At 41.2% G+C, this 27,456-nt stretch overlaps 1 protein-coding gene across 1 annotated transcript in view; it reads left to right on the top strand.

Moving 5' to 3' along the window:
- CSF3R (colony stimulating factor 3 receptor) overlaps nucleotides 1-27,456 on the top strand; it is a 72,351-nt gene that overhangs the window by 20,813 nt on the left and 24,082 nt on the right. The window contains exons 10-15 of the mRNA XM_034413167.3: nucleotides 900-1,088; nucleotides 1,927-2,028; nucleotides 4,384-4,530; nucleotides 15,992-16,132; nucleotides 18,914-19,004; nucleotides 20,252-20,333. Coding sequence (XP_034269058.3) covers nucleotides 900-1,088; nucleotides 1,927-2,028; nucleotides 4,384-4,530; nucleotides 15,992-16,132; nucleotides 18,914-19,004; nucleotides 20,252-20,333 — 752 coding nt within the window. The remainder of the gene's footprint in view (nucleotides 1-899; nucleotides 1,089-1,926; nucleotides 2,029-4,383; nucleotides 4,531-15,991; nucleotides 16,133-18,913; nucleotides 19,005-20,251; nucleotides 20,334-27,456) is intronic.

Raw genomic sequence — 27,456 nt, 5'->3', positions numbered from 1 at the left:
TGTTCTTGTATCTTGGGTTTTTCCTGCCTAGGTTTTTCTTTGCTTCTTCCAGCCCCAAATCTCCGTTTCCTTTTCCATTCACCATTTTAGTAGTAGTAGTAGTATTTATGCTTCTTATTATCTTCTTTACCCCCCCCTTTATTGGGATGATGATGGGGGCGAGGGTGGGGATTCTGTTGCTGTGTATGTACATTGAGTGCTTCTGTACCACAAATTCTTCTCCTCCTCCTCCTCCTTTTCTTCTTCTCTTCTCCTCTCCTCTCCTTCTTTTCTTTTCTCTTTTCTTCTTTTTTCTTCATTTCTTCATTTCTTTTTCTTCTTTTCTTCTTTTCTCTACTTCTTTTCTTTTTCTTCTTTTCTTTTCCTCTTTTCTTCTTTTTCTCTTTTTCTCTTCTCTGTTCTTTGTTCTTTTTCTTCTCTTTTCTTCTTTTTCTTCTTTTTTTTCTTTTCTTTTTCTTCTTTTCCTTTCTTCTTTTTCTTTTTTCTTCTTTTCTTCTTCTCTTCTCTTCTTTTTCTTCTTTTCTTCTTCTCCTCCTTCTCCTCCTTCTTCTTCTTGCAAGCCATTCCACTGGTTAATTATTCTCACTCTTAGGAAGTTTCTCCTTAGTTCTAGGTTGGTTCTCTCCTTGATTAGTTACAATCCATTGTTTCTTTTCCTCCCTTATGATGTAAATTGTAAATTGTAGTAAATTGTTTAAATAGTTTGTAGGAGCCCCTCAAATATTGGAACACTGCTGCCATGTCACTCTTTCTTTTTACTAGACTAGACATACCCAATGTTTGCAACCCTTCTTCATATGCTTTAGCCTCCAGCCCCCTAATTCTTTCTGTATTTAATCACACTTGGCTAAGTAAAGTATTCAATTCACTTCTGCTCCATTCTCTCATACTGTTCTCAGGTCAGCCTGTGCTTAAGGTCCAGGTCTCCCCGCACAATGAGAAGAGCTTCCAGCTGTGCTGGGATCCTCCGAGGACCCCAGCTACAGGCTACATCGTTGAGTGGCACCGAGTGACCTCTGCAGCAGAAGAAAGCAACGTTGGGTGGCAAAAGCTACAGAATGGGAGCATCAGAGAAACCCTGATCCAAGGTGAACCACTCCCTGGGGAAGGAGGGGGCACCCTTGGGGAGCGAAGGCAAATCTTCTCTCTGACATTTATCTGGCCAAAGTTTCCCAACTTGGCTGCACAATTTTAGTCAGATCTGAACCAGGCGGATTCATCAGGTTGCTTTGTTAATTTTGTCTTACCTTCAGACTTTGCTTTTACCTAAACTAGGAAACCTTGACTTTGATAGCTAAGGAGATCCTCCATCATCCAGGTTGTGCTGGTCCTGAAGGTATTTTTTTCCAAAAGACAACAGGATTTTCTTGTTTTTTTCTTAGAAAACATTTTGCTTCTCATCCAAGAAGCTACTTCAGTTTTGAAGAAGCTTCTTGGAAGGAGCAAAACTTTTTCTAATATGTTTCTGAAGAAGTGAAGAAGCTTCTTGAATGAGAAACAGAACATTTTCTAAGAAAAAAACCCAAGAAAATCCCGTTGCCTTTTGGAAAAAGCGCTTTGGGACTTGACTTTGAGGTATCTTCCATCTGGCTTTGCACTCTAGTGACAGTGAGATGATCCCCTGCACACAGTGGCTTGGATCCGTTGGGCCAGAAAGATGTAAGATGTGTAAGATGTACTTATAGTCAGTTATATTTTAGATGAGAGTTGTCTCTATTCAAGCAGCATTTAATATGGATCCAGCTTCTGAGGGGGCATGCAAATGTAACATTTTTTTTTCACAAGAATCATTGCAGGTTTAGCAGGGCAACATTTTGAAAGGACACAATCAATAGTAGAGCAAGCAGCTTAATAGGTGGTGGGAATGTACCCCACTCGACCACAGCCCTTCAGTCATTATTAACATCTGCCCCTTCTCTGTTTCAGAAAACATTGAACCTTTCCAGCGCTACCAGATCTCCGTCTACCCCCTTTACAGAGACAGAGTTGGGATGCCCCAATCCATAGAAGCTTACACAAGGCAGAAAGGTGAAACTTCCACATAGGCGCTGCTTCAGCGTCCATCCAAAGCAGAGTCGTTTTCAATCGAAAATCTCCCTGGTTGGAATTTTACATTAGGGGAGGGGAAGCTGTGTAATTTCCAATCATCTCTGGAGGTATTGTTGTTTTAGGAATGGGTTGCAGAAGAAAAATAGCAGTGCATATTAAGCCTGATAATCAACTTAAATTCCAAAATTATAATAATGTAAGCATTCCATCTTCTCTTTTCAATGCTGTTATCAGAGGATGGCATGATGAGTAACTATTAGTAAATAGTCAGTAGAATCAGGAAGAACTTTTGCTCATCCAGCTTAAAACTTTTTGAGTGGTGACCAGAAGCGTTTCAGAAGCAACAAAGATGATTGGGGGCCTGGAGGCTAAAGCATATGAAGAACCATTACAGGAATTGGGTTATGTCTAGTCTAGGGAAAAGGAGAACCAGAGGTGACAGAATAGCAGTGTTCCAATATTTGAGACGCTGCCACAAAGAAGAGGGGATCAACCTTATCTCCAAAGCACCTGAGGGTAGGACAAGAAGCAATGGATGGAAACTAAACAAGGAGAGAAGCAACCAAGAACTAGGGCGAAATTTCCTGACAGGCAGAACAATTACCGTATTTTTCGGAATATAAGATGCACCTTTTTACCCCCCAAAAAAGGGTAAAAATCTGGGTGCGTTTTATAGTACGAATGTAGCCCCGCCCACCTGCTGGCCCCCACCCTTCGGACATTTTTGGGCAGTTCCAGGCAGCGAGGATCTGGGTCGGGGCACAGCCTGAGGAACAACCCTCTTCGGGACAATCTGGGGGGGGGAGTCTGCCCGGCAGCTTCGGGGAATATGGTGGGCCCCACAGTGTGCAGCTGGTCACCCCTCTGGCCGCCCAGCAGGCAGCTCAGGGCAGACAATGGTCACAATGACTTCACTCCCCAGCAAAATGAGGAGCTGCTGCCACTGCTGCCTAAGCCCTCTCTGCAGCCAGGAGCCGAGCCGAGCCGAACGGGAGCCCTTAAAGTGAAACGTCCCTCCTTTCCAGCCACTGCTCCCCATTGGCCGGATTCCCCAATGCAATTCTCAGAGCCGCGTTTTAGGCGGCGGCCAGTTCCCCTGCAATGTGCAGCGGGGAACTGGGAACTGTTTTGTATTCGGGGAGGGGATTGCAGTGCTGCCACCTGAAAATGCTTTTCTTCCCATTGCACATTGCAGACCCACGCACCCTTATCCTCCTTCTCAGCAGACTCACCTTCTCTTTCCTCCTGGCCAGATCCGCTGCCTGAAATGAGATGCACTTTTTTTGCCACACCCCATGTTTGGAATCGGGAAAGGGACCACAGGTCTTCCAGCCAAAAACGCTTTCCTTTGGAATCAGGATAGGGATGTGGTGGTGGAACGGGGTGTGCAGAGGCAAAAAAAGTGCATCTCGTTTCAGGTGGCGGATCTGGCCAGGAGGAAAGAGAAGGTGAGTCTGCGGAGAAGGAGGATAAGGGCGCGTGGGTCTGCAATGTGCAATGGGAAGAAAAGCATTTTCAGGCGGCAGCACTGCAATCCCCTCCCCAAATCCAAAACGGTTCACGGTTCCCCGCTGCACATTGCAGGGGTAGAATTCTTTTTTTCTTGTTTTCGTCCCCCAAAATTAATGTGCATCTTATACTGTGGTGCATCTTATACTCCGAAAAACACGGTAACCAGTGGAACAGCTTGCCTCCAGAAGTTGCAGGTGCTTAAAAACACAGGAGATTTTAAAGAAGAGATTAGAGAACCATTTGTCTGAAATGATATAGAGTCTCCTACCTCAACAGAGGGTTGGACAAGAAGACCTCCAAGGTCCCTTTCAAACGGGGGTAAAATGCTCTGAAGTCTGCTACCAGTTTGCCTTGCGCATGCATGCGTGCTTTGCGTGCATGTGCACCGCAGGCACTAAGAAGCCTTTTCTGAGTCGACAAAGGTAAGTAGAACAGCGAGGGAGGAACAGCTGTGCTGTACAATTTAGATTCACTAGAAAGCAGGATTTTCTGCTTTCTAGTGAATATAAATCATGTGGCACAGCTGATTGTCACACAGCTGATTGTTGGAACTTTTTTAAAACTTTTTTTAGCATTTTTTTTTACTACCAGTTCCAGCAAACTGGTAGCATTTTTTACTACCGGTTAGGGCAAATTGGCCCAAACCGGTAGCATTTCACCCCTGCTTCCAACTCTTCTATTCTGTTATTCTGCTTCCAGAGACTGCTCATAGCAAGCTGAAGCCTAGTTCCTTCTGTTTACTCAGTGGGTCCACCCACCCTCAGCATACTCTCCACTTTGACCTGCAGTTGATCCCACTCTGATTCCTTCCTGTCTCCACAGCTCCAGCCAGAAGCCCAAAAGTTCATCCCCAAAACATTGGGGTGTCCACAGCTGAGGTTTGGTGGAATCCTCTCCCTGTTGAAGACCAGAATGGATTCATCACTGGCTATACTCTCTTCTGGATCGATCCCAATGAAGAAGCTAGAAGTATGTTTGGCCCCTCCCTGCAATTATGGGGGTAGTGAGTGATTTCTCCCCTCAAAGTAGGGAACCCCTCTGCCTCCATCATTAGCTACAACTGGATTTCAGCTAAGAAGAGAGCATCCACTGCCTCTAGAGAAGTTCTGCCCCCTTTTGTCTGATGGGACTAGAGCAGGGGTCTCCAACATTAGCAACTTTAGGACTTGTGGACTTCAACTCCCAGAATTCCCCAGCTAGCATGGAGTCCACAAGTTTTAAAGTTTTTTTTTTTAATAAGAACTTTTATTTGCAGTCACAGACCAAAATACAAATATAGTTGCAAAAGAACATGAGGAAAGTAACATCATAAACAGTTGGCTATCAGAAGCCTTGGCTGAGAGGAATTACAGTGTTCTTCTCTAATAGTTACTGCTCTTAAAAAAAATTTAGAAACCTGAAAAGTAATGTGTGAGGAGCCATCCCCTAAAGAGCCTGTAGTACAGTGGACTAAAGCACTGTTATTAACATCTGCTGCTTGCAATTACTGCAAGTTCAAATCTCACCAGGCTCAAGGTTGACTCAGCCTTCCATCCTTTCAAAGGTAGGTGAAATGAGGACCCAGATTGTGGAGGCAATAAGATGACTTTGTATAAATATCCAAAAGTATGAAGGCTATTGCTTAATGCATTGTAAGCCGCCCTGAGTCTCTGGAGAACGGCGGCATATAAATTAAAAAAGCAAAAAAAAGCAAAAAGCAAACAATATAAGGCCAAATTACTAGCATTGGATCGAGAGAGATCTGTTTCTAGGAGAGACAGTAAAGTTTTAAAGTTATCAAGTTGTCCTAGAGGAAACGGGATGAATCAGTCTATCTTTCCCTCTTACTGAGAAGGGTTCCAGTGCTGCTTCTTGTTTCTATATGTTTATATCTCTTTAGAAATAAATTCAGAACCCCTCCCTCCATCCTGCCCTCTCTCCACTGCAATAGAAAATTATATCCGAGCCTCTGACACCAAGACAACTAAAGCTGTGTGAATTGTGCAATAATCTGCAAACCACACATTTGTCTTCAGAACAAATAACAAGCAGTATGGAGAAAGAGGGGAGAAGGCAGATTGTTTAGAAATCCTCTGCACAAGTCAAGATGGCATTTATTCACCCAAAGAATATGCTCCAAATGAATATGTAGACAATCCTAGTGCTTCCTGGATGAACATCTTTCATGCAATCAGACCCTCCAAGTTGGTTTAATTTAAACACTTCCTCAGGCATTGATCAATTTAAGGAGGGAGTTGCAAAAGATTTCCCCTCCATAACTTGCTTACTAAATATATTGTTTGCAACTTATGAACATGCTGTACTTGATAGCAATATATTTGTCTCCCTCTTTTAAACAGCAGGAAGAAATTGATTTTTTCTTTTCAAAAAGTGAACTTAGAAAGCGCAATGGCTCATTAGATCTACTCGGGACAGATGAAAAACTAATTTTAAAATATATAGCTATCTATTGAATATCAAAATTTTATTTATTTATTTGTCAAGCATATATAAGATAACAGGTAAAAGTATAAACATAATTTGAATACATGAAAAGAGTAAGACTAAAAAGGAATATTAGGACAGGGACGGAAGGCACGCTGGGGCACTTATGCACGCCCCTTACAGACCTCTTAGGAATGGGGTTAGGTCAACAGTAGACAGTCTAAGGTTAAAGTTTTGGGGGTTTGGGGAAGAAACTACAGAGTCAGATAGTGCATTCCAGGCATTGACCACTCTGTTGCTGAAGTCGTATTTTCTGCAATCGAGTTTGGAGCGGTTTACCTTGAGTTTGTATCTATTATTTGCTTGTGTATTGTTGTGGTTGAAGCTGAAGTAGTCATTGACAGGTAGGACATTGTGGCAGATAATTGTATGTACTACACTTAGGTCAGACCGAAGTCGGCATAGTTCTAAGTTGTCTAAGCCCAAAATTTGAAGTCTGGTGGAATAAGATATTTTATTGCGGTTAGAGGAATGGTGGACTCTTCTCGTAAAATATCTCTGGACTCTCTCAATTGTATTTATGTCCGATATGTAGTGCAGGTTCCAGACAGATGAGCTGTATTCAAGAATTGGTCTAGCAAATGTTTTGTATGCTCTAGTTAGTAGTACAATATTACCAGAGAAGAAGCTACGCAAGATTAGCTTAACAACTCTTAATGCCTTTTTGGCAATGTTGTTACAGTGGGCTCTGGCACTTAGATCTTTAGAAATGAGTACTCCAAGGTCCTTGACAGAGTGAGGGTCATCTACAAGGTCAAGTCCATCTAATTTGTATTTTATGTTTTGATTTTTTTTGCCAATGTGCAAGACAGAGCATTTGTTGGTTGAGATTTGAAGCTGCCACTTGTTAGACCAATCTGACACATAAGCAAGGCCTTTTTGAAGGGTAGTTGCATTATCAGTGGTGTTGAACAGTTTAAAATGGAAGAAGAATAAGTGAAAGAAACAATGATAGTATGGGCCAAAAACTTTGGATATGCCATCGTTAGATAAATGGCAGAAATTGTGGGACAGAAATTATAAATTAACAATGTCAATTGCCTATAAGGAAAATCTATATAAAATGTTTTATAGGTGGCACTTACCATCAGCAAGACTGGCAAAGATGTTTGAAAACATGTCCGCCAAATGTTGGAAATGTAATCAGATACTGGGTTCATATTATCATATGTGGTGGACATGCCAAAGGCAAAAAGATATTGGAGTAAAATACACACATGGTTAGAAAAAATGATAAAGCAACATATTGATTTTAAGCCAGAAATATTTTTGTTGGGTATTTTATCAGAACAGAATAATAAAAGAAACACTTATCTAATTTCACATGTGTTAACAGCAGCAAGAATTGTCTTTGCACAACAGTGGAAAAATGAACAGATCCCTACAGATGAAAGTGTAATAAATATTAGAATGCGCAGAGATGGGCAGATTAACACTAAAAATAAAGGAGAAGGAAGAAACAATATTTCTTAACATGGGACTTGTTTTACCAATGGCTAAATAATAGAAACAGAGGTTAGAAATTAAAAAGATTAAGAGAATGATTAATTATATAATGAAAGTTTTCTAGTATGGGCAAGCTAATGCCACTATTACTATGTGATTATTATTAATGATATGTATATTATGATTACCATTATGCTTATTGTCTTTTTGTTGTTTAAAAGTAATTGTACTCAGACAACATGCTGTTCATATAGATATTGATAGGGTGGGATTCAGCCGGTTCGGGAAAACCGGTCGTTGTGACCTGTGGGTGGCCAGTCCCACCCACCCTCCCAGCGCTATGCCGTCCTATTTAGCTGCATTTTCTAAGCCATGTGCATGCGGGTAAGCATGTGAGAGAGCAAAGCACACACGCAGAAGCCCGCATGTATGTGCAGAAGGCGTGCACACGAGCGAAGGGAGCATACATATGCACACACTCACATTTTCTGTGGTGGGGCAAACTGGTTGTTAATTCATGTGCTGCCCACCTCTGGATATTGAATTTTTTACGATATATATATAAAATGCAATGGTTCAGTGGTTAAGATACTGAGCTTGTCAGCTGGAAAGCTAACAATCTGGGTTTGAGACCCAAGCACCAGGCAATGAGGTGAGTTCCCATTTTTGTCCCAGCTCTTGCCAAGCTAGCAGTTCGAAAGCATGCAAATGCAAGTAAATAAATAGGTACTACTTCAGTGGGAGTGTAACAGTGTTCTGGGCGCTTTTGACATATAGCCATGCTGGACAGATATGTTGCAATATTTTAAGGATCAGACTCAATAATTGACTTAAGAATAAAGTATTCAAACAAAACACTGTTTATTTACAGTAGGCATTCTATATTCACTGAATAATCACAGATAAAAGCAAGGAGGAGGTGCATACAGCTCCTTTTATATACACAAGGCGGAGCAAGATGTGGGAGTGGTTAAATATGAATATATTAAATGATGAAGAATAAGTTAACCCCTGATACTCTGGTTATACACTATTTACATATTGGAGAATAAGGCATTTACTTGTGACAAATCCCCCTCTAAATGCCGATTCGATATACAACAATAATTACATTCAGATTCAGAGCAGTATAAAACTTGCAATTTTGAAGTCAAGTATTTGTGTTGTTTAGAAGGCAAAGGCTTTGTCAATATGTCAGCTATTTGCTCTGATGTTTCGCAATGGACTGCTTTAATAAATCCATCCTGAGATAATTGTCTCACGTGCTTGAATTTTATATCTATATGTCTGGACCTTTGACCAATAGCATCAGATCTAGATATTTCAATAGCAGCCTTGTTATCTTCGTGTATGACAAATGGTAATGAAGGTTTCTTCCAAGTATTTGACAATAAATCATTAAACCATACAAGATTGTTGGAGGCTTTAGACAAACAGACATATTCTGCTTCAGTCGTTGATGTGGCTACTAAATCTTGTTTTCCAGTGTACCAGTAAACTGGACAATCGTTAAGAAAAAATATATAACCAGATGTGCTTTTTCTACATATAGTATCACCTGCCCAATCCGCATCTGCATAACATGTGAGGATGGGCTCTTTGATATTATTAGGTTCCAATAATAAACAGAAGTCTAAGCTATTCTTTAAGTATCTTAATATTCTTTTAACGGCTTCCCAATGATACAATAAAGGTTTGCTGACGTATCTGGATAACAAATTGAGGGGCAAAGCAATATCAGGTCTAGTCCAATTAGAAATATATAGAAGGGAACCAATAACTGATCTGTATAGCGTATTATCCTTAAATTCGGGGGATGATCCGTCCATGTTCCTCAAGAAGTCAGTTTGCATAGGAGTGTCACAGGGCTTAGCATTGTTTAAATTACACTTGTTTAGGAGTTCTACAATCTTATCTTTCTGAGAAAGTTTGAATCCTTTTTTGGTTTTACTGATTTGAACTCCAAGATACTTATTTACCTTCCCTAATGATTTTAAAGAAAAATGTTCATTTAGTTTTGTTACAAATGTCTCTCTCTTTTCTTTATGTTTACCTATATACAAAATATCATCCACATAAATTAACACAAATTCTAATGAGTCACCCTCCTTTTTGACAAAGAAACAGTTGTCAGCAGTAGTAGCATTGAAATTCATAGTTCTGAGTACTTTGACTAAACATTCATACCATCGTTTGCCAGATTGTTTCAATCCATACAAACTTTTATTTAGTAACCACGTTTCATTTTTGTTTGTGTATTGACTATGAGGTGCTCTTACATATATCTCTTTATCTAGTTCTGCGTGTAGATATGCAGTCTGTATGTCATATTGGAATACATCAAGGTCAAGTGCTGATGCTATAACTAAAGCTGTTTTGACACTCTCAGTTCTTACTGTGGGAGAGTATGTGTCTGTGTAATCCTCAGGATATTTTTGAGCATAACCCTGTGCAACTAACCTAGCTTTGTATAAAGTGTTGCCTTCTTCTAGATTTTTTATTTTATATATCCACCTGGTGCCTATAATAGTTTTATCCTTAGGTGCAGGTGTAGGTGTGAATACATTTAACCCTCGCAAACTGTCCATCTCTTTGGCCATGGCTGATTCCCATTTTCTCCTTTCTTCGGGGGGAAGTTTTAATACTTCCTCGTATGTGTTTGGTGTTGATGTTTCGCTATCCATGTACATTACGTAATCTTTGTATTTGTTTGGCACTTGGTTTCTGTTACATCTGATTGTTTTTTCTGGTTTACTATCGTTATCATGTAAATATCTTGCCTCCTTTTTTGTTAACGAATCTGTCTTTATTTTGTGTTGACTGTTTGTCCATGTTTTAATTTTGTTTTTATGTGTGTTGTGATTACATTTTTCTCTGGTTATTTTATCCTGATGTTCAGTATCTGGATTTGTGATTGGGAATATTTCATTAAGATGTATTTTAGACCAGTTGGCCTGTTCATGAAATACTGCTGTTCTGGAAACTATAAATTTGTTATTATTATCAATAAATCTGTACCCTTTTGTGCCTGTTTCGTATCCCATGAACCTAAGTCTTCTGGATACGTTCTCTCCTTTACGCCTCAATTGCTTTGGTATGTGTACATCCGCAGTGACCCCAAATATGTGCATGTGTGCTATCTTGGGTTTTCTATTGTACATTAGTTCATATGGTGTCTTGTTTATAATGCTGGACCAAGTTCTATTTTGTGTATAATTGGAATATTGTAATGCTTCTGACCAGAATTGTTTATCTAAGCCAGCATCCTCTAATGTGCTTCTAATCATGGTTTGTAATGTCGAGTTCTTTCTCTCTACCACTCCATTTTGGAATGCAGAGAAAGGGCTAGACGTGAAATGTAGCATCCCTTTGTTTTTTAGCCATTGGGAGAATTCCTTTGACATGAATTCAGATCCCCTATCTGTCATAATTTGTTTTATTTTAACATTATGTTGCGTTTCTACACGTTTGTAAAACTCTTTGAATTTCTGAAAGGTTTCATCTTTGTGCTTTAAAGTATAGACAAACCCATAACGACTATAGTCATCTACAATAGTCAGAAAATAACGTTTTCTATATGTGATTGATGGTGTTAATGGACCAACTAAATCCATGTGTACCAAATCAAAAATTTGATTAGTTGATCTTGTTGCCTTTCTTGGTTTGGGACTAGTTCTGAGTTTTGTGGATTTACATACTGAGCATTCCAAATAGTTTTTACAATTTTTTATTTTAACACCTTCAGCATGTTCAATCATCTTTTGCACTACAGGAAAACTAGCATGTCCTAATTTCCTATGTAAAATATGCGCACATTCATCATGAATTGGTTTTCCAATTTTAGGTTTTTTGTCATTGGATGTGTCATTAATAGATGTGTCTTTGTGACTATGAATTGTCTCATGTTCTTCATTATCACTATTGCTATTGTCTCCATTATCTATGTCATTGTTTTCTTCCATGTTGGAATCAATATTGTGTAACCATCTTTCTTTTGTGATTAAATATGGTAGACCTCCTTTGATAACCACACTACCTAAGCTAGTTTTGTTTTTCTCTAGTGTTGCTTTTCCTTTTGAGAATACTATATTTATATCAGAATCTCTACTTAGTTTTATTGCACTAAGTATGTTATGAGGTATTTCTGGTATTAGCAATACCCCCTCTATTTTTCCCAGACCGGGTAAATTTACATCTCCTCTACCAATGACTTGGACTTTTTCTTGATTAGCTACTTTAATTACAAATTTATCTTCTATAAATAAAAAATAAATATACTTTTGTTATGTGTAGTGTGATTAGTTGCCCCAGAATCAATGAGCCAATCATTATCCTCTGATTGTTGTATGCTAGTTGTGTTATGTTTGTTTAATCCATTTAGTGAACCAGATCTTCTATCCTTTGAATTATCCCTGCCCCCTCTACGTTCTCTATAGTTGGGTGGACTTCTATATCTATGTCTATCAATGGATGATTGTCTGTTATGGTATCTATTTCTGTAGTCAGTTTTTTGTCTTTCTCTAAGGAATTTAGGACAATCCCTCCTATTATGTTCTTTGGATCCACAGTTGTGGCATTCAATTGATTCACGATATCTTTCTTTATGTTCTATGTGTTTGTTACAACGACTCCTTCTTGAATTATCTTCAGCTATTAGCTTATTTGATAAATTATCTATGGATAAATACCCTAAATTGATTGTGTCTAAATGTGATATATAGTTATCCCATGATGGGTCTAGTGAGTTAATGATAACACTCTTCATTGTTTGATCTGAAATTATCTCTCCCCTTAAATGCAGCTCTGCTCTGATTTTGTTTAAAGATATTAAATGTTCACTTATAGTAACCCCTGGCTTTATCCTAGCTGAGAAGAAATCTTTAGACATTCTTGTTGTAGTGGCTACACTTTCACTGTGAAACAATTTAAACATGCATTGGATAATTTCTGAGACAGTCAGATTTTGCTTAATACTATGGTACATAGCAGGAGATATACTAGAAATTAATAAGAAAAATGCTTTGTGGTGTAGGCAGTCCAATTTTAGAGTCCAAGGTCTTTTAGGGGGGTTAGTAATAAAAAATAATAAGTTTTCTTTTAGAAAAACAACCTGAAGCTGTTGACACCATTCCTGCAAATTAATACCATCTATTCTCAGTTTTGGGAAATCATTGGGTAAATTCCCAATATTGTTAGATCCATTACTTACAACTGGGGGTAGTCCGTGATCTTGCAAGTGTTGATAGTTGCAGAATGGTGTGGGTATGCTCGCAACGAGTCTGAATGGCTCTCTCTGTTCTTCATGTCCTCCGAAGCTGTCTGCGTAGTTCTGCACATGCGCGTTGTTCATTTCGCTCCTGGAGCTGTCGGGAGAGGTTCTCGCTGCTGCAGCTCCCTTGTAGCATTCTTCTTCTGAGGAATCGGTCTCCGGCTCGATCTTGGGAGTCCAGGTGACAGCAGGCGCTCGTTTTCTTTCGTTGAGATTATTCTTGTTGAGATCGCTGGTTCCTGGGATCGTTTGTGGTGTGGGATGGTATCTGCAGGGCTCTCTGGGTTCAGGCGTCGGTGCTCTCGTCGTTTGGATAGAAGCAGGTAGATCCTGAGACTTTTGCTTGCTTGTTTGCTTTTTCTTTATTTTTCGACTGCTATCTTCTGTTGATTCTTTTGTGATTTTCAATTTTGGACCGAATGCTGCAAAAAGCGTTTTCATTGCTGACTTTATTTGCATTTCTATTGAAGTTTCTTCAATGTCTGTGTCTGATTCTTCTGAGGAGTAAATTTTCTCCTTTTTATTTTTTGCATCGTGTAAGGCTTTTCGCGCCAGATATTTTGAATCCTGCTTTCTGATTGGCTCTGCTTCGCTCATCTTAGTGGTCTGTTGGAACCAAGATGGCTGCCATTCAAAATTTTGCGTGGGACTGTTAATTTTCTTTTTTGTTATATTTTTATCTGCAGGCAGTTCGCTCACCATTTTTGAATCTTTAGGTTCATCTGTTACAATGTGTTTCTCTCTCGCTGCTCCGTTGTTTCTTATTATGTCTTGGAGGTTCGCGATGAGATTTTCGTCATTCTTTTGACTTTTTAAGAGTCTCAGTATCTCTGACCTGAGTTCGTTGTTTTCTATCTCGTTTTCTTCTTGGTCATCAGTTTCATCCATTATTTCTTCGTTGTCTGTAGTGTAGTCTTCAGATTCTCTCGATATTACAGTTGTGGATTCATCGATCATTTCTTGATCTGCTTCCATTTCTTTACTGTATGCCCTGGTGTTGGGTCTTTCTCTCTTGTTTCTGGAGTTTTCTCTCTTAGACATATTTAAAGTTTTATTGAGTCAATTCAACCATCCTCTGCTACCAGATTGTTGCAATATTTTAAGGATCAGACTCAATAATTGACTTAAGAATAAAGTATTCAAACAAAACACTGTTTATTTACAGTAGGCATTCTATATTCACTGAATAATCACAGATAAAAGCAAGGAGGAGGTGCATACAGCTCCTTTTATATACACAAGGCGGAGCAAGATGTGAGAGTGGTTAAATATGAATATATTAAATGATGAAGAATAAGTTAACCCCTGATACTCTGGTTATACACTATTTACATATTGGAGAATAAGGCATTTACTTGTGACAAGATAACCGCATAAAGGCTCTTCAGAAAACGCTGGCTCCTCAGCTAAGAAACGGAAATGGGTAATGTCTCCTAGAGTCAGACATGACTGGACATGGGAAACATTTATCTTTAAGAAATTGGATCTTTCTTTTCAAAAAGTGAACTTAGAGGAAAAACAGCAGATGGAAGGAACTTAGTCCAAATAAAATACCTTCAGTCCAATAAACAGGAAATAGGGTAGAAAAGATTTGCTGGGAGGGGCATTGGGGAAGCAGCATATCAGGCATCCCATCCTCCCCTTGGACTGGCCATTTGGTGTGCACACCAAATGTGCTCCGGGCACACCAAAAGAGACAAGTTGCACTCTTTTTGATAATAACTGATTTGACAATAAAAACCTGAACAGAACAGAACAGAACAGAATAAAATTCTTTTTTGGCCAAGTGTGATTGGACACACAAGGAATTTGTCTTGGTGCATACGCTCTCAGTGTACATAAAAGAAAAGATACATTCATCAAGAATCATAAGGTACAGCACTTAATGATAGTCATAGAGAAACAGTCAATATAAATTGCAAGGATACTAGCAACAAGGTTACAGTCATACAGTCATAAGCGGGAGGAGATGGGTGATAGGAACGATGACAAGATTAATAGTAATGCAGACTTAATAACTAGTTTGACAGTGTTGAGGGAAAAGTGATGGCGTTCGGGGAAAAACTGTTCTTGTGTCTAGTTGTTCTGATGTGCAGTGCTCTATAACATCGTTTTGAGGGTAGGAGTTGAAACAGTTTATGTCCAGGATGCGAGGGGTCTGTAAATATTTTCACAGCCTTCTTTTTGACTTGTGCAGTATACAGGTCCTCAGTGGAAGGCAGGCTGGTAGTAATTGAAGTGCAGATGACAGACTCAATACTTCCTCTGTAGAACTGTATCAGCAGCTCCGTGGGCAGCTTGAGCTTTTTGAGTTGGTGCAGAAAGAACATTCTTTGTTGTGCTTTTTTGATGACGTTTTTGAAGTTAGGTGTCCATTTTAGGTCTTGAGTTATGGTAGAATTTAGAAATTTGAAGGTCTCTGCTGTTGATACTCTGTTGTCTAGTATTGTAAGAGGTGGTAGTATGGGAGGGTTTCTCCTAAAGTCCACCACCATTTCTATGGTTTTGAGTGTGTTCAGTCCCAGATTGTTCTGGTCGCACCATGAGGCTAGTTGTTCAACCTCCCGTCTGTATGTGGATTCATCATTGTCTTGAATGAAACCGATATCTCTGGATAGTGAGGTGGACAGTATATAAATTAATAAATAGATAACCGAGCATTTCTAAATATGTTTGCTGCTTGGATCATTTATTTATTTTATTTTTTTATTTTATTTAATTTGTATACCGCCCTTCTCCAACAGGACTCAGGGCGGTGAACAGCCATGGTAAAACATAACATATTAAATTTAAAAGCAATTTAAAAACATTAAATAATTTGGCTATCCATTTAAAACAACCCGGGTTAAAACCAATTACAAATTAAAATCGAAGGGATGGGATCAAGCCAGCCCAGCTAGGTGAAAAAGATGTGTTTTCAGGGCCCGATGAATATTAATATTAGAAGAGAAAGAATAGTATCTTCTAGATGTGTTAGAAGATACTAACTAGTATGGCAGCGCCAGTGGTTGATAGGAGTTGATTTTAACAGACAATTTTCTGGAGTGCTACAGGTTGCCCTATCTTTGCCAAGACTTTGGCGCCCAAGGTGCTGTTTGTGCCACACCTAATCATCACAAGCAAAAACCTTTAGGAGGAGTCTGAAGAATGATGCCTCCCATCATTATTGTTCTACAGCCTTCCTTTTGGCTTCTGAAACAATAGCAAAGTATTGCCAACTTTTTTCTTCAGGTGTTGCTGTGAATGCTTCTGTAGACATGCTGACCATCTCAGGTCTTTGGCCTTCAAGGATGTACAGCCTGCATCTCATGGCCTCTACAATGGGTGGGAGCACCAATGGGACCAGCCTTGTGATCACCACCAAGGACATGGGTAAGGAAAATCCTGGCCGTTTGGGGTTGGGAAAGTTAACTGGGGCCATGGAAATGGAAAGCCATGGAAATTATTAGGCATATAAATCAATAAGCCATTTGAGAGTGTAGGATTTTCCTAGAGGTGTAAAGGATGCAAGTAGTCCTTGACGTACAACTACAGTTGGGACCCTAACTTGGTCGTTGAGCAAAGTGATTGTTGACAGACATTACATGTCCATTTCTCTCTATGATTGCTACCCCAGCACTCCTGGTTGTGATGGTTAATAATCTTGCAGGTGGTTTAGCAGAGTCCCAGGTAAGAAGCATGGGGCTATCTCAGGGGGTGTGGGTGATGCTGTGGGAGGTCTGGCACAAGCCGCCTGTGAGTTGGGGGTGCTGAGTGTGGTGCAAAGCCACCCCAGCCTGACCCTGCAGTACAGCCCTCACTGGGGGCAGTGCTGGGGGTGGGCCTAGAAGGACGGCCTGGGGCCTTCTGCAGTCAAGGCCATTTGCCATCACCTCCAGAATTCTTGTGGTGCTTTGGACGCCTCATTCTCCAAATCGAGCAAAGCTTGGAAAATCTGGCTGGTATTGCTGAAGGTCCTGGGCCCTGGTTCAGCCCCAGCCTTGACACTGCCAAATGCCATTGTGCAGGGCAGCCTAAACTGAGGGAGACGGGGGGGGTGGCGGATTGCAGCGCCCCTGCAGTTATAAATGTAGGCAGGCTGCCAAGCACCCAAATTTTGCTCACATGACAGCGGGGCTGCTGCAGCACTGAACAAATGGTTGCAAGTCGAGGACTGCCTGTACATCAGCCCTACAAGGTAGACTAGACTAGGAAATCAAGGCCACTTAGGCAGGTGTTACTTTTACTGTAACAGCTCTAGGAACAGAACCTTGCAGGTTGGAGTGTGTTTCTCCCTCCCTCCCTTTCTCCTCATGTGAATTAAGGAAAGCCTCCCTGATGCATTTTCTCATGCCACCCCCACCCCCCACCCCCCGCCCCTTGCCCTTCCCAGCCATTCCTTTTGCATGCTGCAGCAGTGTTTCTTTGAATATATTTCTATTAATTTATCAAAATATAAAATGCAGATATAAAAAGGAAAAATAAAATAATGGGAAAAGAGGGGAAGAAAAGGGGGAAAGGGTAAGAAGAGAAGGAAAAGTGAAGCATTGACTTCCAGCTCTTTTTGGCGCGGTAGAATAAGATAAGGTACAGATAATATATACTAGCCATTTCTATAATAACAACAGCCAAACCCAAAATCAAAGTTTTGTTTTTTTTCCCCCACCTACATGTGTTTCTTAAAGTGTGGTCCAAGCAGCCCTGGAGGTCCCTCCACAGCATCTCACAGGTCCACAAAAATCTAAATTATTTGCCAGATATTGAAGACAGCAATAGCACTAGACTGCTTCACGTTGTTAACTTTATTTTATTTAGTAACTATTCTACAAATGTACAATTTAAAATTTTATTACAGTATATATTGATAAATATCACCGATACAAACAAAAGCTCTTTTGGGGTCCTTCATAATTTTCAAAAGTGAGAAGGGGTCTTGAGATTAAAAAACTTAACAAAAATGGATATACAGAATGGTTGGCTAAAGATGGCTCGTTGTTCTGATTCAGTGCCTCATAAAAATGCCCCTTTGTCCTCCCTGGTCCGTGTGCCTGGCTCACTTGAATGGGAGAGTCAGTCATAGCCCGATTCTCCCATTCTCCTGGTCCTTTTCAGCGGGGGTCTCCAAACCTGGCCACTTTAAGGCTTGGAGACTGGCTGGCTACGGAATTCTGAGAGTTGGTCCCCAAGCCTTAAGGTGGCCAGGTTTGGAGACCCCTGCTTTCGAGAACTTTTGGGAGGCATCAGCAATTCACAAGATTGAAACCTGCTCATCCTTTTGCCTTCAAAAAATATTTTTATGCTGCTGTTCTTAATGTGAAAGGAACAACCAAAGGCCTTAAAAGAGGCAAACAAGATTATTTTTTCTCCCTGAACATTCCAAAGAGATCGCGCATCCTTGAAGAGTTATGGAATTTTCTCCATAGCTATTCTCTGGGGACTCTCAGCCTCAAAGGAAGTGGTTAGTTGGGGCCAATTCCTCCAGGGCTTCCTAATCGCATCCAACAGTTGTTACAAGCCCATCTGTGTAAATACAAATAGGCCTTGACTTACAACTACAATTAATTTACTGACTGTTCAAAGTTACAACGGCACTGAAAAAAGTGACTTATGACCGTTTTTCACACTTACTAGTTGCAACATTCCTATGGTCACGTAATCAAGATTCAGATGCTTGGCAGCTGGCTTATATTTATGATGGTCAATATGCCAGGATCATGTGATCACTTTTTGTAAGCTTCTGACAAACAAAATCAATGGGCAAGCCAGATTCACTTAAAAACCATGTTACTGACTTAACAGCTGCACTGCAGTGATTCATTTAATACTCGTCAATTGTGGCAAGGAAAGTTGTAAAATTGGGCAAAACTCACTTAAGAACTGTTTCATGGCCACATAAATATTGGGCTCAATTGTGGTCATAAGTCAAGGACTACCTGTAAATTGCACAACCTCATTCTTCCACATCCATTTTTACACTACAAAGTATCGCTTGATGAAGTGCTAGTTCATTTTTACTTTGGTCAAAGACTAGCAGGCACAACAATGCAGCCAGTTGGCTTATGGGCAAGTACTCTCTGAACTGGGCCCACCGCAGGGTCCCACTTTAGTTCCATGTGTGGGAGATGGTCACTAATCCACCCATTTGCTCTCTCTTTCACTTGCTCTCTCTTCCAGAATACCTGGATATCACCATTGTGTACTTACTCATTGGGCTGCTCTTGGCCATGATAATTGGCATGGTCATCTGCTTTCAGAAGAGCAAAAGGTACGTGGAGGAGGAAGTCAGAAGCTGTAGAGCATCACTTTGTCACCTGAGTTTAGACTCCCATGGACAAGCACAGGAGATAGCAGAGAGCCCCAGCCAGAAACAGTGGGGTGGGGGCCAGAGGTAAAGCAGAAAAAAAAATTCTATGGTAACAAAGGAGGAGGGAGGGCAAAGACCATAGCTGCACACCTTTGGATATGAAAGTGGAAGGTGGCAGGCAGAGAGGATTGGACAAGTTCTTCTTTGAAAGAGAGCGAGGTGGACTTCACTCCCACATCCTCTCTAGGGGTTTTTGTCAACCTCACTCTCTTTCAAAGAAGAACTCCCTCCATTTCCCTGTTTCATGGGGAATTTAGGGTTATCCAAGTCCAGGAAGGAAAGGCTAGCAGATGGGGGAAGGGAACATGATGATGTTTCCTTCAAACTGAGATCAGCTCCTCTTGACATCAAATCATGAAATAAGGCGAGGAGGAGTGGTTTAGGAGAGGCTCCAACAATGAGCAGCAACTGGTGCCATGATTTGGGGGGGAGCACTAAATGCCACTAAATATTTTCAAGAATTTACTTATCTAAACACTAAAAAAACAAAAGATGCTAGTATGAAACAAAAGAATACATGCCAAATGTCATATGTAGGACCCAGAATGTGTAAAGACCGCAAACTCACTCAGTCACATAGACGCACAGATCCCACTTTTATTACTTTATAAGGCAGCAAACAAAGTGAATAGCCCTTCCTCCTCCTGTTTTCCCCACAACAAAAACTGTAGGAGCTGGGTTGGGCTGAGAGAAGTGACTGTGAGAGAGAATGACTATATAAAGAGAGATATAAATGATGATATAGATGATGATATACCTGGCTGGCTCAGGAATTCTGGGAGTTGAAGTCCACAAGTCATAAAAGGGCCATAGTCCCTCACACCTGATCTAGCTTAAGATATAGAGATAGTGTATGTGTGTGTTTGTGTGTGTGTATTGCAGATTGTGTGAAGACAAGATCCCAAACTCATATGTATGAGTTTGTATGCATGTATGACAGAATTTCCCTCTTAAGGAGCTATTTCTCCTGAGAGAAAATTCCCTGACCCATGTTCCAGTTATCTGTGTTGATGTGTTGTGTTGACAGATTGTGTTGATTCACATATTAGACAGGAACACAACATGGTGTAGATCTTCTCTCTGGCCATCAGAGTTCCAAACTAACCAGGTGCTTCTCTCTCCCTCTGTTCTCCCCAACTCACCCTCAGGATGAAGACGCAGTTCTGGCCCAGTGTCCCTGACCCAGCCAACAGCAGTCTGGGCAAATGGGCCCCCGCTGTTCTACAGGAGGTAAATCTGGAAGCTGCTGAGACAAATGGCTGCTCTTCCTTCTGCAGCAGCTGCTGCTGCTTTATGAACCTTCCATCCAGCCAGATGTATTGGCACCACTGCATGAGCGACCCTGCCCACTTTCATTTGTTGGATTTGCAAAATATGTGTGTTCTGATTGACAGCTCAATTAACCTCGTTTTCTGGGTTCATACAACATGCTGAGCCACAAACTAATTACTTGAGTGGTGTTCATATAAAATACTGGGCCAAAATGCCTTATCATTCAGTGCTAATGAGTTTTGCATACAGAGATAATAAGGGTATCTACAGGTAAAATACAGCTCAGATCAGTTGTAAAGCAGAGTTTGCATAGGCTAAAGGAGCTTTATTTCAGTTTATGTATGTATTTGTATCCAGTCTTTTCTTACGAGGTTAAGTGGAGTGCTTTCCTTTTACTCTTATAATGACCGCATGAAGCAGGCTGGGCTGAGAGAGTGTGAGTGATTCTGTAAGGCCTTGCCTCTCCTCTCCGCTCAAGAAAGTAGAACTCTTGAAACAATTGGCATTTCAAAAGGAAACTTTTATTGAAAGGAAAGTGATAGCAAGACAAAGAATGCAGAAAGTCACGTGCAAATTCCATTAGATTAAAACAGTTAGAGATCCCTCCCCTCAGTCCATTGTTGAATAAACCAATCCGCAGTGTGGAGATGTTTTGAGAATCGCAGGCTGAGAAGGTGCTAAGAAGCTATTCTCAGGCATTGCTTGCTGGAGGCTCCGGAGCTGAGACAAAACAGATGGCCCTCCCCCGTTTCGTTCCCAGGAAGGTAAATCAAAGCACAGGCTAAACATGCACCAGAAAGATTATAAACTGAGGAATGCCTCCAGGCCCCCTCCCCACCAGAATGGCAGCATCCGGATAGGGATCTCTGGGATCTGACATGCTGCCTCCCTAGGAGAATGAGAAGTCCACCTGGAAAGGAAACAGAAGGGGAGATACAGAGCAATTGTTTAGTTAGGTTTATCAAGATATTGGGCATAAAATTGTCTCAGTAACATGGAGGCTCTGACATGTTTCTTAGCTACCCATTCATTTTGGGACGGAGGCAAGTGCTTCCAGGATACTAAGTATTACATGACACCATGGTGTATGCGTGAGTCAGGGATTTCCTTGATCTCAAAGTGTTGTTCTCCTTCGACCATAATAGGAGGAGGTGGTGCCTGAGTGGGGAGATTTCTGGTTTCAGCAAGCTGCAGTGAAATACAGGATGCAGTTGCCTGAGGGTTTTTGGTAGTAGTAATTCAACTGTCACCGGATTTATAATCCAGGTAATGGGGAAAGGTCCTATGTATTTCGGTCCTAATTTCTTGGAGGGTTGTAAGGATTGTAGAAATTTGGTAGAGCGATAGACCCTGTCCCCTATTTTAAATGGTTTAGGTTCTGTTCATTTCTTATCAGCCTGTGCTTTGAACGGTGCTCTAGCATCACTGAGTGCTTTCCTTACTACCGGCCAGGTGTTTTGCAGTTGATGTATCCACTCCTTAAGGGAGGATATTGTGGGTTCTTCTGCTGGTAGTTCTGGCATTGGGTTGAATTCCTGGCCGGTGGCAACTCTAAATGGGGTGAATCCACTGCTGGAGTCCACTGCATTATTATAAGCAACCTCTGCAAAAGGCAAGAGGTTGGTACAATTATCTTGTTGGTAGTTGATGAAGCAACCTTAGATACTGCTCTAGAACCCCATTCATTCCTTCTATCCCCCTATTTGTTTGAGGATGATGACAGAACTCAGGCTTTGATCAGTCCCCAGAAGGTTTAGGAAAGCTCTCCAGAGCTTTGATGTGAATTGGAACACACACACACACACACGAGCAGTGAGATATAATCCTCTGGGGGGCTCCGTACAATCAATATATCTGGTTTAGGAACATTTTGGCTAGATTTCTGACAGTGGGGATTTTCTGGCAAGGTATGAAGTGAACCTGCTAGGAAAACAGGTCTGTCACTACCCAAATGACAGTGTTTCCTACACTGTCCAGCAGTTCTACTATGAAATCCAGAGATCTCTCTCCATGGTGCTGATGGTTCGGCTACTGTTTGCAGTAGCTCTGGGGGTTTTTCTTGCCTTCTCATTGTGGCTACACAGACAAGATAACTGGCCACGTAGCTTTCTATGTCTTTCTTCAAGGAAGTCCACCAGAATTGCCTTTTTATCAAGTGCAGTGTTTTTACAAATTGAAAGTGGCCAGCTAGCTTTGAGTTGTGGCAGCCTTTCATGAGGTTGGGTCTCTGGCCAGCTGGGACATACATTTTCCCTCCCTTCCATCCATGCCAGGCCATCTTTTAGCAAGCAAGTGTTCTTATGCGCCTGGAACCAGTCATCTATGAGGAGTGCCTGTTTGAATGCTTGTGTGGTAGCATTGTCAGTTGGTAGGTCCAGTTTTTCTTGCGCCCTGGTCATTACTTTAGCGGCTAGCTGGGAAGCTGGGAGCAAGAGCTTGACTATCTCTGACTTGGTGCTATTGTACTGGGGCATTCTGGATAGGGTATCGGCTAGGAAGTTCTTTCCCCTAGGACAGCGGTTCTCAACCTATGGGTCATGACCCCTTTGAGGGTCGAACGACCCTTTCACAGGGGTCACCTAAGACCATCGGAAAACACCAATAGAGTCTAAAGATTGAGCAACGCTGATGTAACCCAACCCTGTCTTGGACCTTTAACATACGCGTCTTCCATTCAGCTTGAAGCCGGGAAGGCCATACCATTCTTTGCAGGCATGGGGAGGCTACTGAAAGGCAGTGGGAAGATTCGTCTTCCTGGAAATGGATGCAGATGGAACCACTGGGTTGGATCTGGGTGCAGGATATATTTAAAAAGTCACCCTTCAGGAGAGGGAGGAGTTTGCCCGGGATAAGTTCTTAGCCTTTCCCCCCCACCCCACGTTGCTGAGTGGTAGAGTCCATTCTCCACCCCTTCTTTCTCTCTGGGCTTTCGGGAGGAGAGCTGCTGCTCCTGCTGTCACCGCTGCAATTGGCCATCGTTTCCCTTCCATTGGCATCGTCGGTGGGTGAATGAGTTTGGGGGCGATAGAGTGCAGGCTGAGGATCCCCAAATGTTGAAGGGAAGAACTGGGGTTGGGATCCTCTCTTGGGTTCCTCTGGTTTGCTTGAAACGGAGGGCAATGTAGAGGCCAAATTTCTGGGTTCTTGCTTGCTTTAGAAGAGGAAGGGACCAGTTAGGATTAGGAAGTAGGGAAAAGTTGAGAGTTTTAGATCCTACGATAATGAGAGATTGCAAAAAAAGAAAAAAAAGGCAAAATGGCATTGTGTGGCATCCCAGGTTCTGGGCCTAGAAAATACTGAGGTTTCCTATTTGAAAAAGGTTCAGTTCCTGCCTTTCAGCCAGGTGATCGCTTGTCAGCTTTGGATGGATTATTTAAAAAGTTAAAAAAATAAAATTGTAGAATTTTAAAGAGAAGATGTTAGGTGGCTATAAAATCAGGGCATCCTGTTTCATTGGGAAAGAGTGGATGGGGTCCATGCTGGTTCCTTGGCATGATAGGTTTTTTAAAAAAGAAAAGAAAATGAAATCGGAGACTTCTGGTGCAGCTGTCAGGGCGGAAGATCGATGTGGCGCGAGCTCTGTGGTGCCGATCAATTTTTTTGAGTCTCCGCGGCTTTTCTTTTGCCATTCTCAGCCCCGGAGAGGTTGGGGGAGCAGAGGGGCTTTTTTCGGAGGCGAGGAGAGGGAGTGCGACCCCCTCGCCATAACAAAACGCGAGCTCTGAGGATCCGGAGAACAGGAAGAGGGCCGCGAAATAGCGCCCCCGAAGCCAATGACGCTGCGGTTTTGACCGGCACGGGGAGACAGGACAGAACGAGATGGGATAAGAAGAAGAAGGAAATTGGATTCTAAACTGCAGGGACTATGTAGCGACCCGAGAGAATAGCGGCAGCCCAGATTAGAAGTGAAAGAAGTTTTTACTCACAAAGCTTTTTGCGATCTCGCTGCTGTGGAATTGGAAGGAACCGGAAGTATGACTGAATTGGATTGCGTGTTGGTGATTATTGGAGTTAATGGAAGTTTTTAGCTGAGATAAGAACTGAATCTCAGCGGATAAAAGAACAGTATACTGTGAATTATTAACTTTATAAAGCTGGTGATGATTAGGGGGTAAATCTTTCTCCTAATCCCCCTTCCTACCCGGGAGTTCAGCGTGACAGTGAGCCCTTTCCTGATTATCTTAACTATCTGGACAAACTGATTTAAGATTGGAGACTAATGTCTTTTTGAAGATATAATTAACAACTAATATTGCTAATATTTATTAATTGTATATAATAATTGTGGATGAATTGATTGAGTATATAATTACCTATTTAGATTTACTATTTAATATAATTTGATATAATAATTTGTATATACAGATATATAAATTTTATTTAATTGTAGATATATAAGATAAAGTTGAATTGATATATGGTTATAAATATGGAAAACTGAGAGTATACACCAATAGGAGTGAAGCAAGGGAGAAAGCGGATTGATTGTGCAAATTTAAATAGACTACATAACACTAGCGTATGATAATTTGGAAAAGTTTCCTCTGTTTAATCAATGTCTACCACAGTAACCTCCACAAAAGTGATGAAAAAACATATAGCCTCTACAGTGGCATCTTCGCCGATAACAACACCTCCAGGGCTAAGAAAGTCATCTGAAAATCTACCAACATCAGAGAAACCAATCACAATGCAAGGAATGCAGATGATGTTCCAAAATATTCAAGAATTAATGGAGAAGAATCAAGAAGCCACATCTAAAAATTTCGAGGACCTGAAAACCGAGATGAGTGAACTAAGAGGAGAGATGAAACTAATTAAAGAGACATTGGGAGAGATGAGAACAACTCTTTCTAAACATGAGGAGAGATTGATAGAGGTTGAAAAAACCACTGAAAGAGTTGAAACTCAGATAGATAAATGTGAAAGAAGATGTGCTCAAGCGGTTGGGAAACTTGAGGAGGAAGTAGTATTTTTAGAGATGGAGAAGTCTGCTTTCTTTTTACGTCTACAAAATGTGGTGGAGGATAGAGAGGAACAGCTGGAGGAAATCGTAGGAGAAGTGATTGCAGACGTAGTGGGGAAAAAGAAGGAAGAGGTCTATGGCGAGATAGATGAAGCCTATCGTGTTTACACCAACTATGCGAGACGTCATAACTTGCCCAGGGAAATTCACATAAGACTTACCAAAAAGGCGCTCAGAGATGAAACCCTTCATAAGGCTAGGGACCAGAACATTACATACAAAGGACGGCAGATTACATTTCTAAAACAGATCCCTAGAAGGGTGCGAGAGCAGAGACAGAGTTACCAATTCATAACCACGCAATTAAGGAAACACAATGTGCCATACCGATGGTTACTACCTGAAGGGCTTTTGGTAACTTGGCAAGATCGGAAGATTAAAATCGAAAACATACAGGATGCACAAGAATTTTGTGAAAACTTTTTTGGACCTATTGAAAGTGAAAGAGACAAAGAAACAGTTAAAGAGAATCAGAGAGACCAGAAGAAGGAGTGGAGAAATGAGAGAGGAACACAAGTGCACCATGGAAAGGGGAAACGAGATGGGAGGAAGGTGGAGGAAGGAGAATTAGAAGAATACAGGATTGAAACTCGTTTAGCAGCTAAAACTAAAGGGATCAATAGATAGAGATGGATCAAGGAGTGAGACTTTTGACAGTAAATGTCAATGGCCTCAATGCTCTGACAAAGAGGAGGCGTATACTAACCAAAATTGTGAAAACTAATGTGGATATAATTTGTATGCAAGAAACGCACATTAAATTGTCACAAGCTAAATTATTGAAATGCCTTAAAGCAGGGAAATTGTTTGTAGCGGCCTCAGAGGAGAGAAAGAGAGGCGTAGCAATATATGTAAAGGAATATCTCTCCCCGAAACAACTTTTTGCAGATGAAGAGGGAAGAATATTAATATTAGAGGTGGAATTATTACAGAGTAAAGTTTTATTGACAGGAATTTATGCCCTGAATACTAAACATTAGTATTAAATATAAATATAAATATAAATACTAAACAATACTAAATCATTCTTCCGAAAAATACGAAGAGAAATCCGAGACTTGGACTATGAGCAAGTATGTCTTCTGGGCGACTTTCACACAGTTGTTAATAGGACACAGGATTACAAAACAGGGGAAAGTAAAAAGAAAAGAAATGGAGGACAAGATAGGAAGATCTTACCAGCCGTTTATAACGAAATGAGAGAGGAATTAGGATTGAAAGATACATGGCATGAGCACAATCCGACAAAAGAACAATTTACTTATTATTCCCCTAGACACAAATCGTGGTCCAGGTTGAACATGATTTGGATGACACAAGAACTTAACTCTTTAGTGGCAGAGATTAGAATTATGACGAATGATTGGGCGGATCATAATCCAGTATTTGCCATATTAAAGAAAGGGGAAAAATAGAAAGAGATGGATGATGAGATCAGAGATTTTAAAAGTGTTCTGTCCTAGAGAACAAATGGGACGCAGAGGCTCGGCTTTGCATAACACAACTCTTTATTTAATAACCAGTCAACTTCTAACTTGCATACAACAGAACAACAACAAGCCCAGCTGACAGCTGCTTAAATAGCAGTCTGTCAGTCGGAAGAAACCAATAGGATAACTGAGTTTTTCCCATTTTTGCCTGCTCGCATCCTAACCAATTAGAGCAGGGTGGCAATAGTGACGTCAACGGGTCGGACGTAACTCTGAGGACTTAACACCCCTTCCCACCCGAATGGCGCATGCGTAGTCCTCTAGGTACGCCGGATGATGCCAGCTCTGCCCTGATCTTCTCAGTTCAGGCGGGGCCGCCGTAGGAGGCGGAGTTGGAGCGACACTCTCCGGAACTTCAAGAGCTGGTACTGTGGTCGAAGCCGGAACCCTTGAGGACCTTGATGCATCAGGTGAGTGTACCGCTGAGGGCGAGTTGAGTGTAGTTGACCCATTGGGGACAGGCATAACTGGTGGAGAGTCTGGAGTGTTAACGTTGTCCGGTAAAGGTGCCTCCAGCCCTGGCAATGGATAAGCTGCATCCGGAGTTCGTCGCCACAGTTGATTT

This window comes from Pantherophis guttatus, chromosome 10, assembly GCF_059756535.1.
Source record: "Pantherophis guttatus breed Tessera chromosome 10, ASM5975653v1, whole genome shotgun sequence".
NCBI classification, from domain to species: Eukaryota; Metazoa; Chordata; class Lepidosauria; order Squamata; family Colubridae; genus Pantherophis; species Pantherophis guttatus.
Note: the sequence above shows the minus strand (reverse complement) of the source record. Positions and strands in the feature narration are given on the sequence as shown.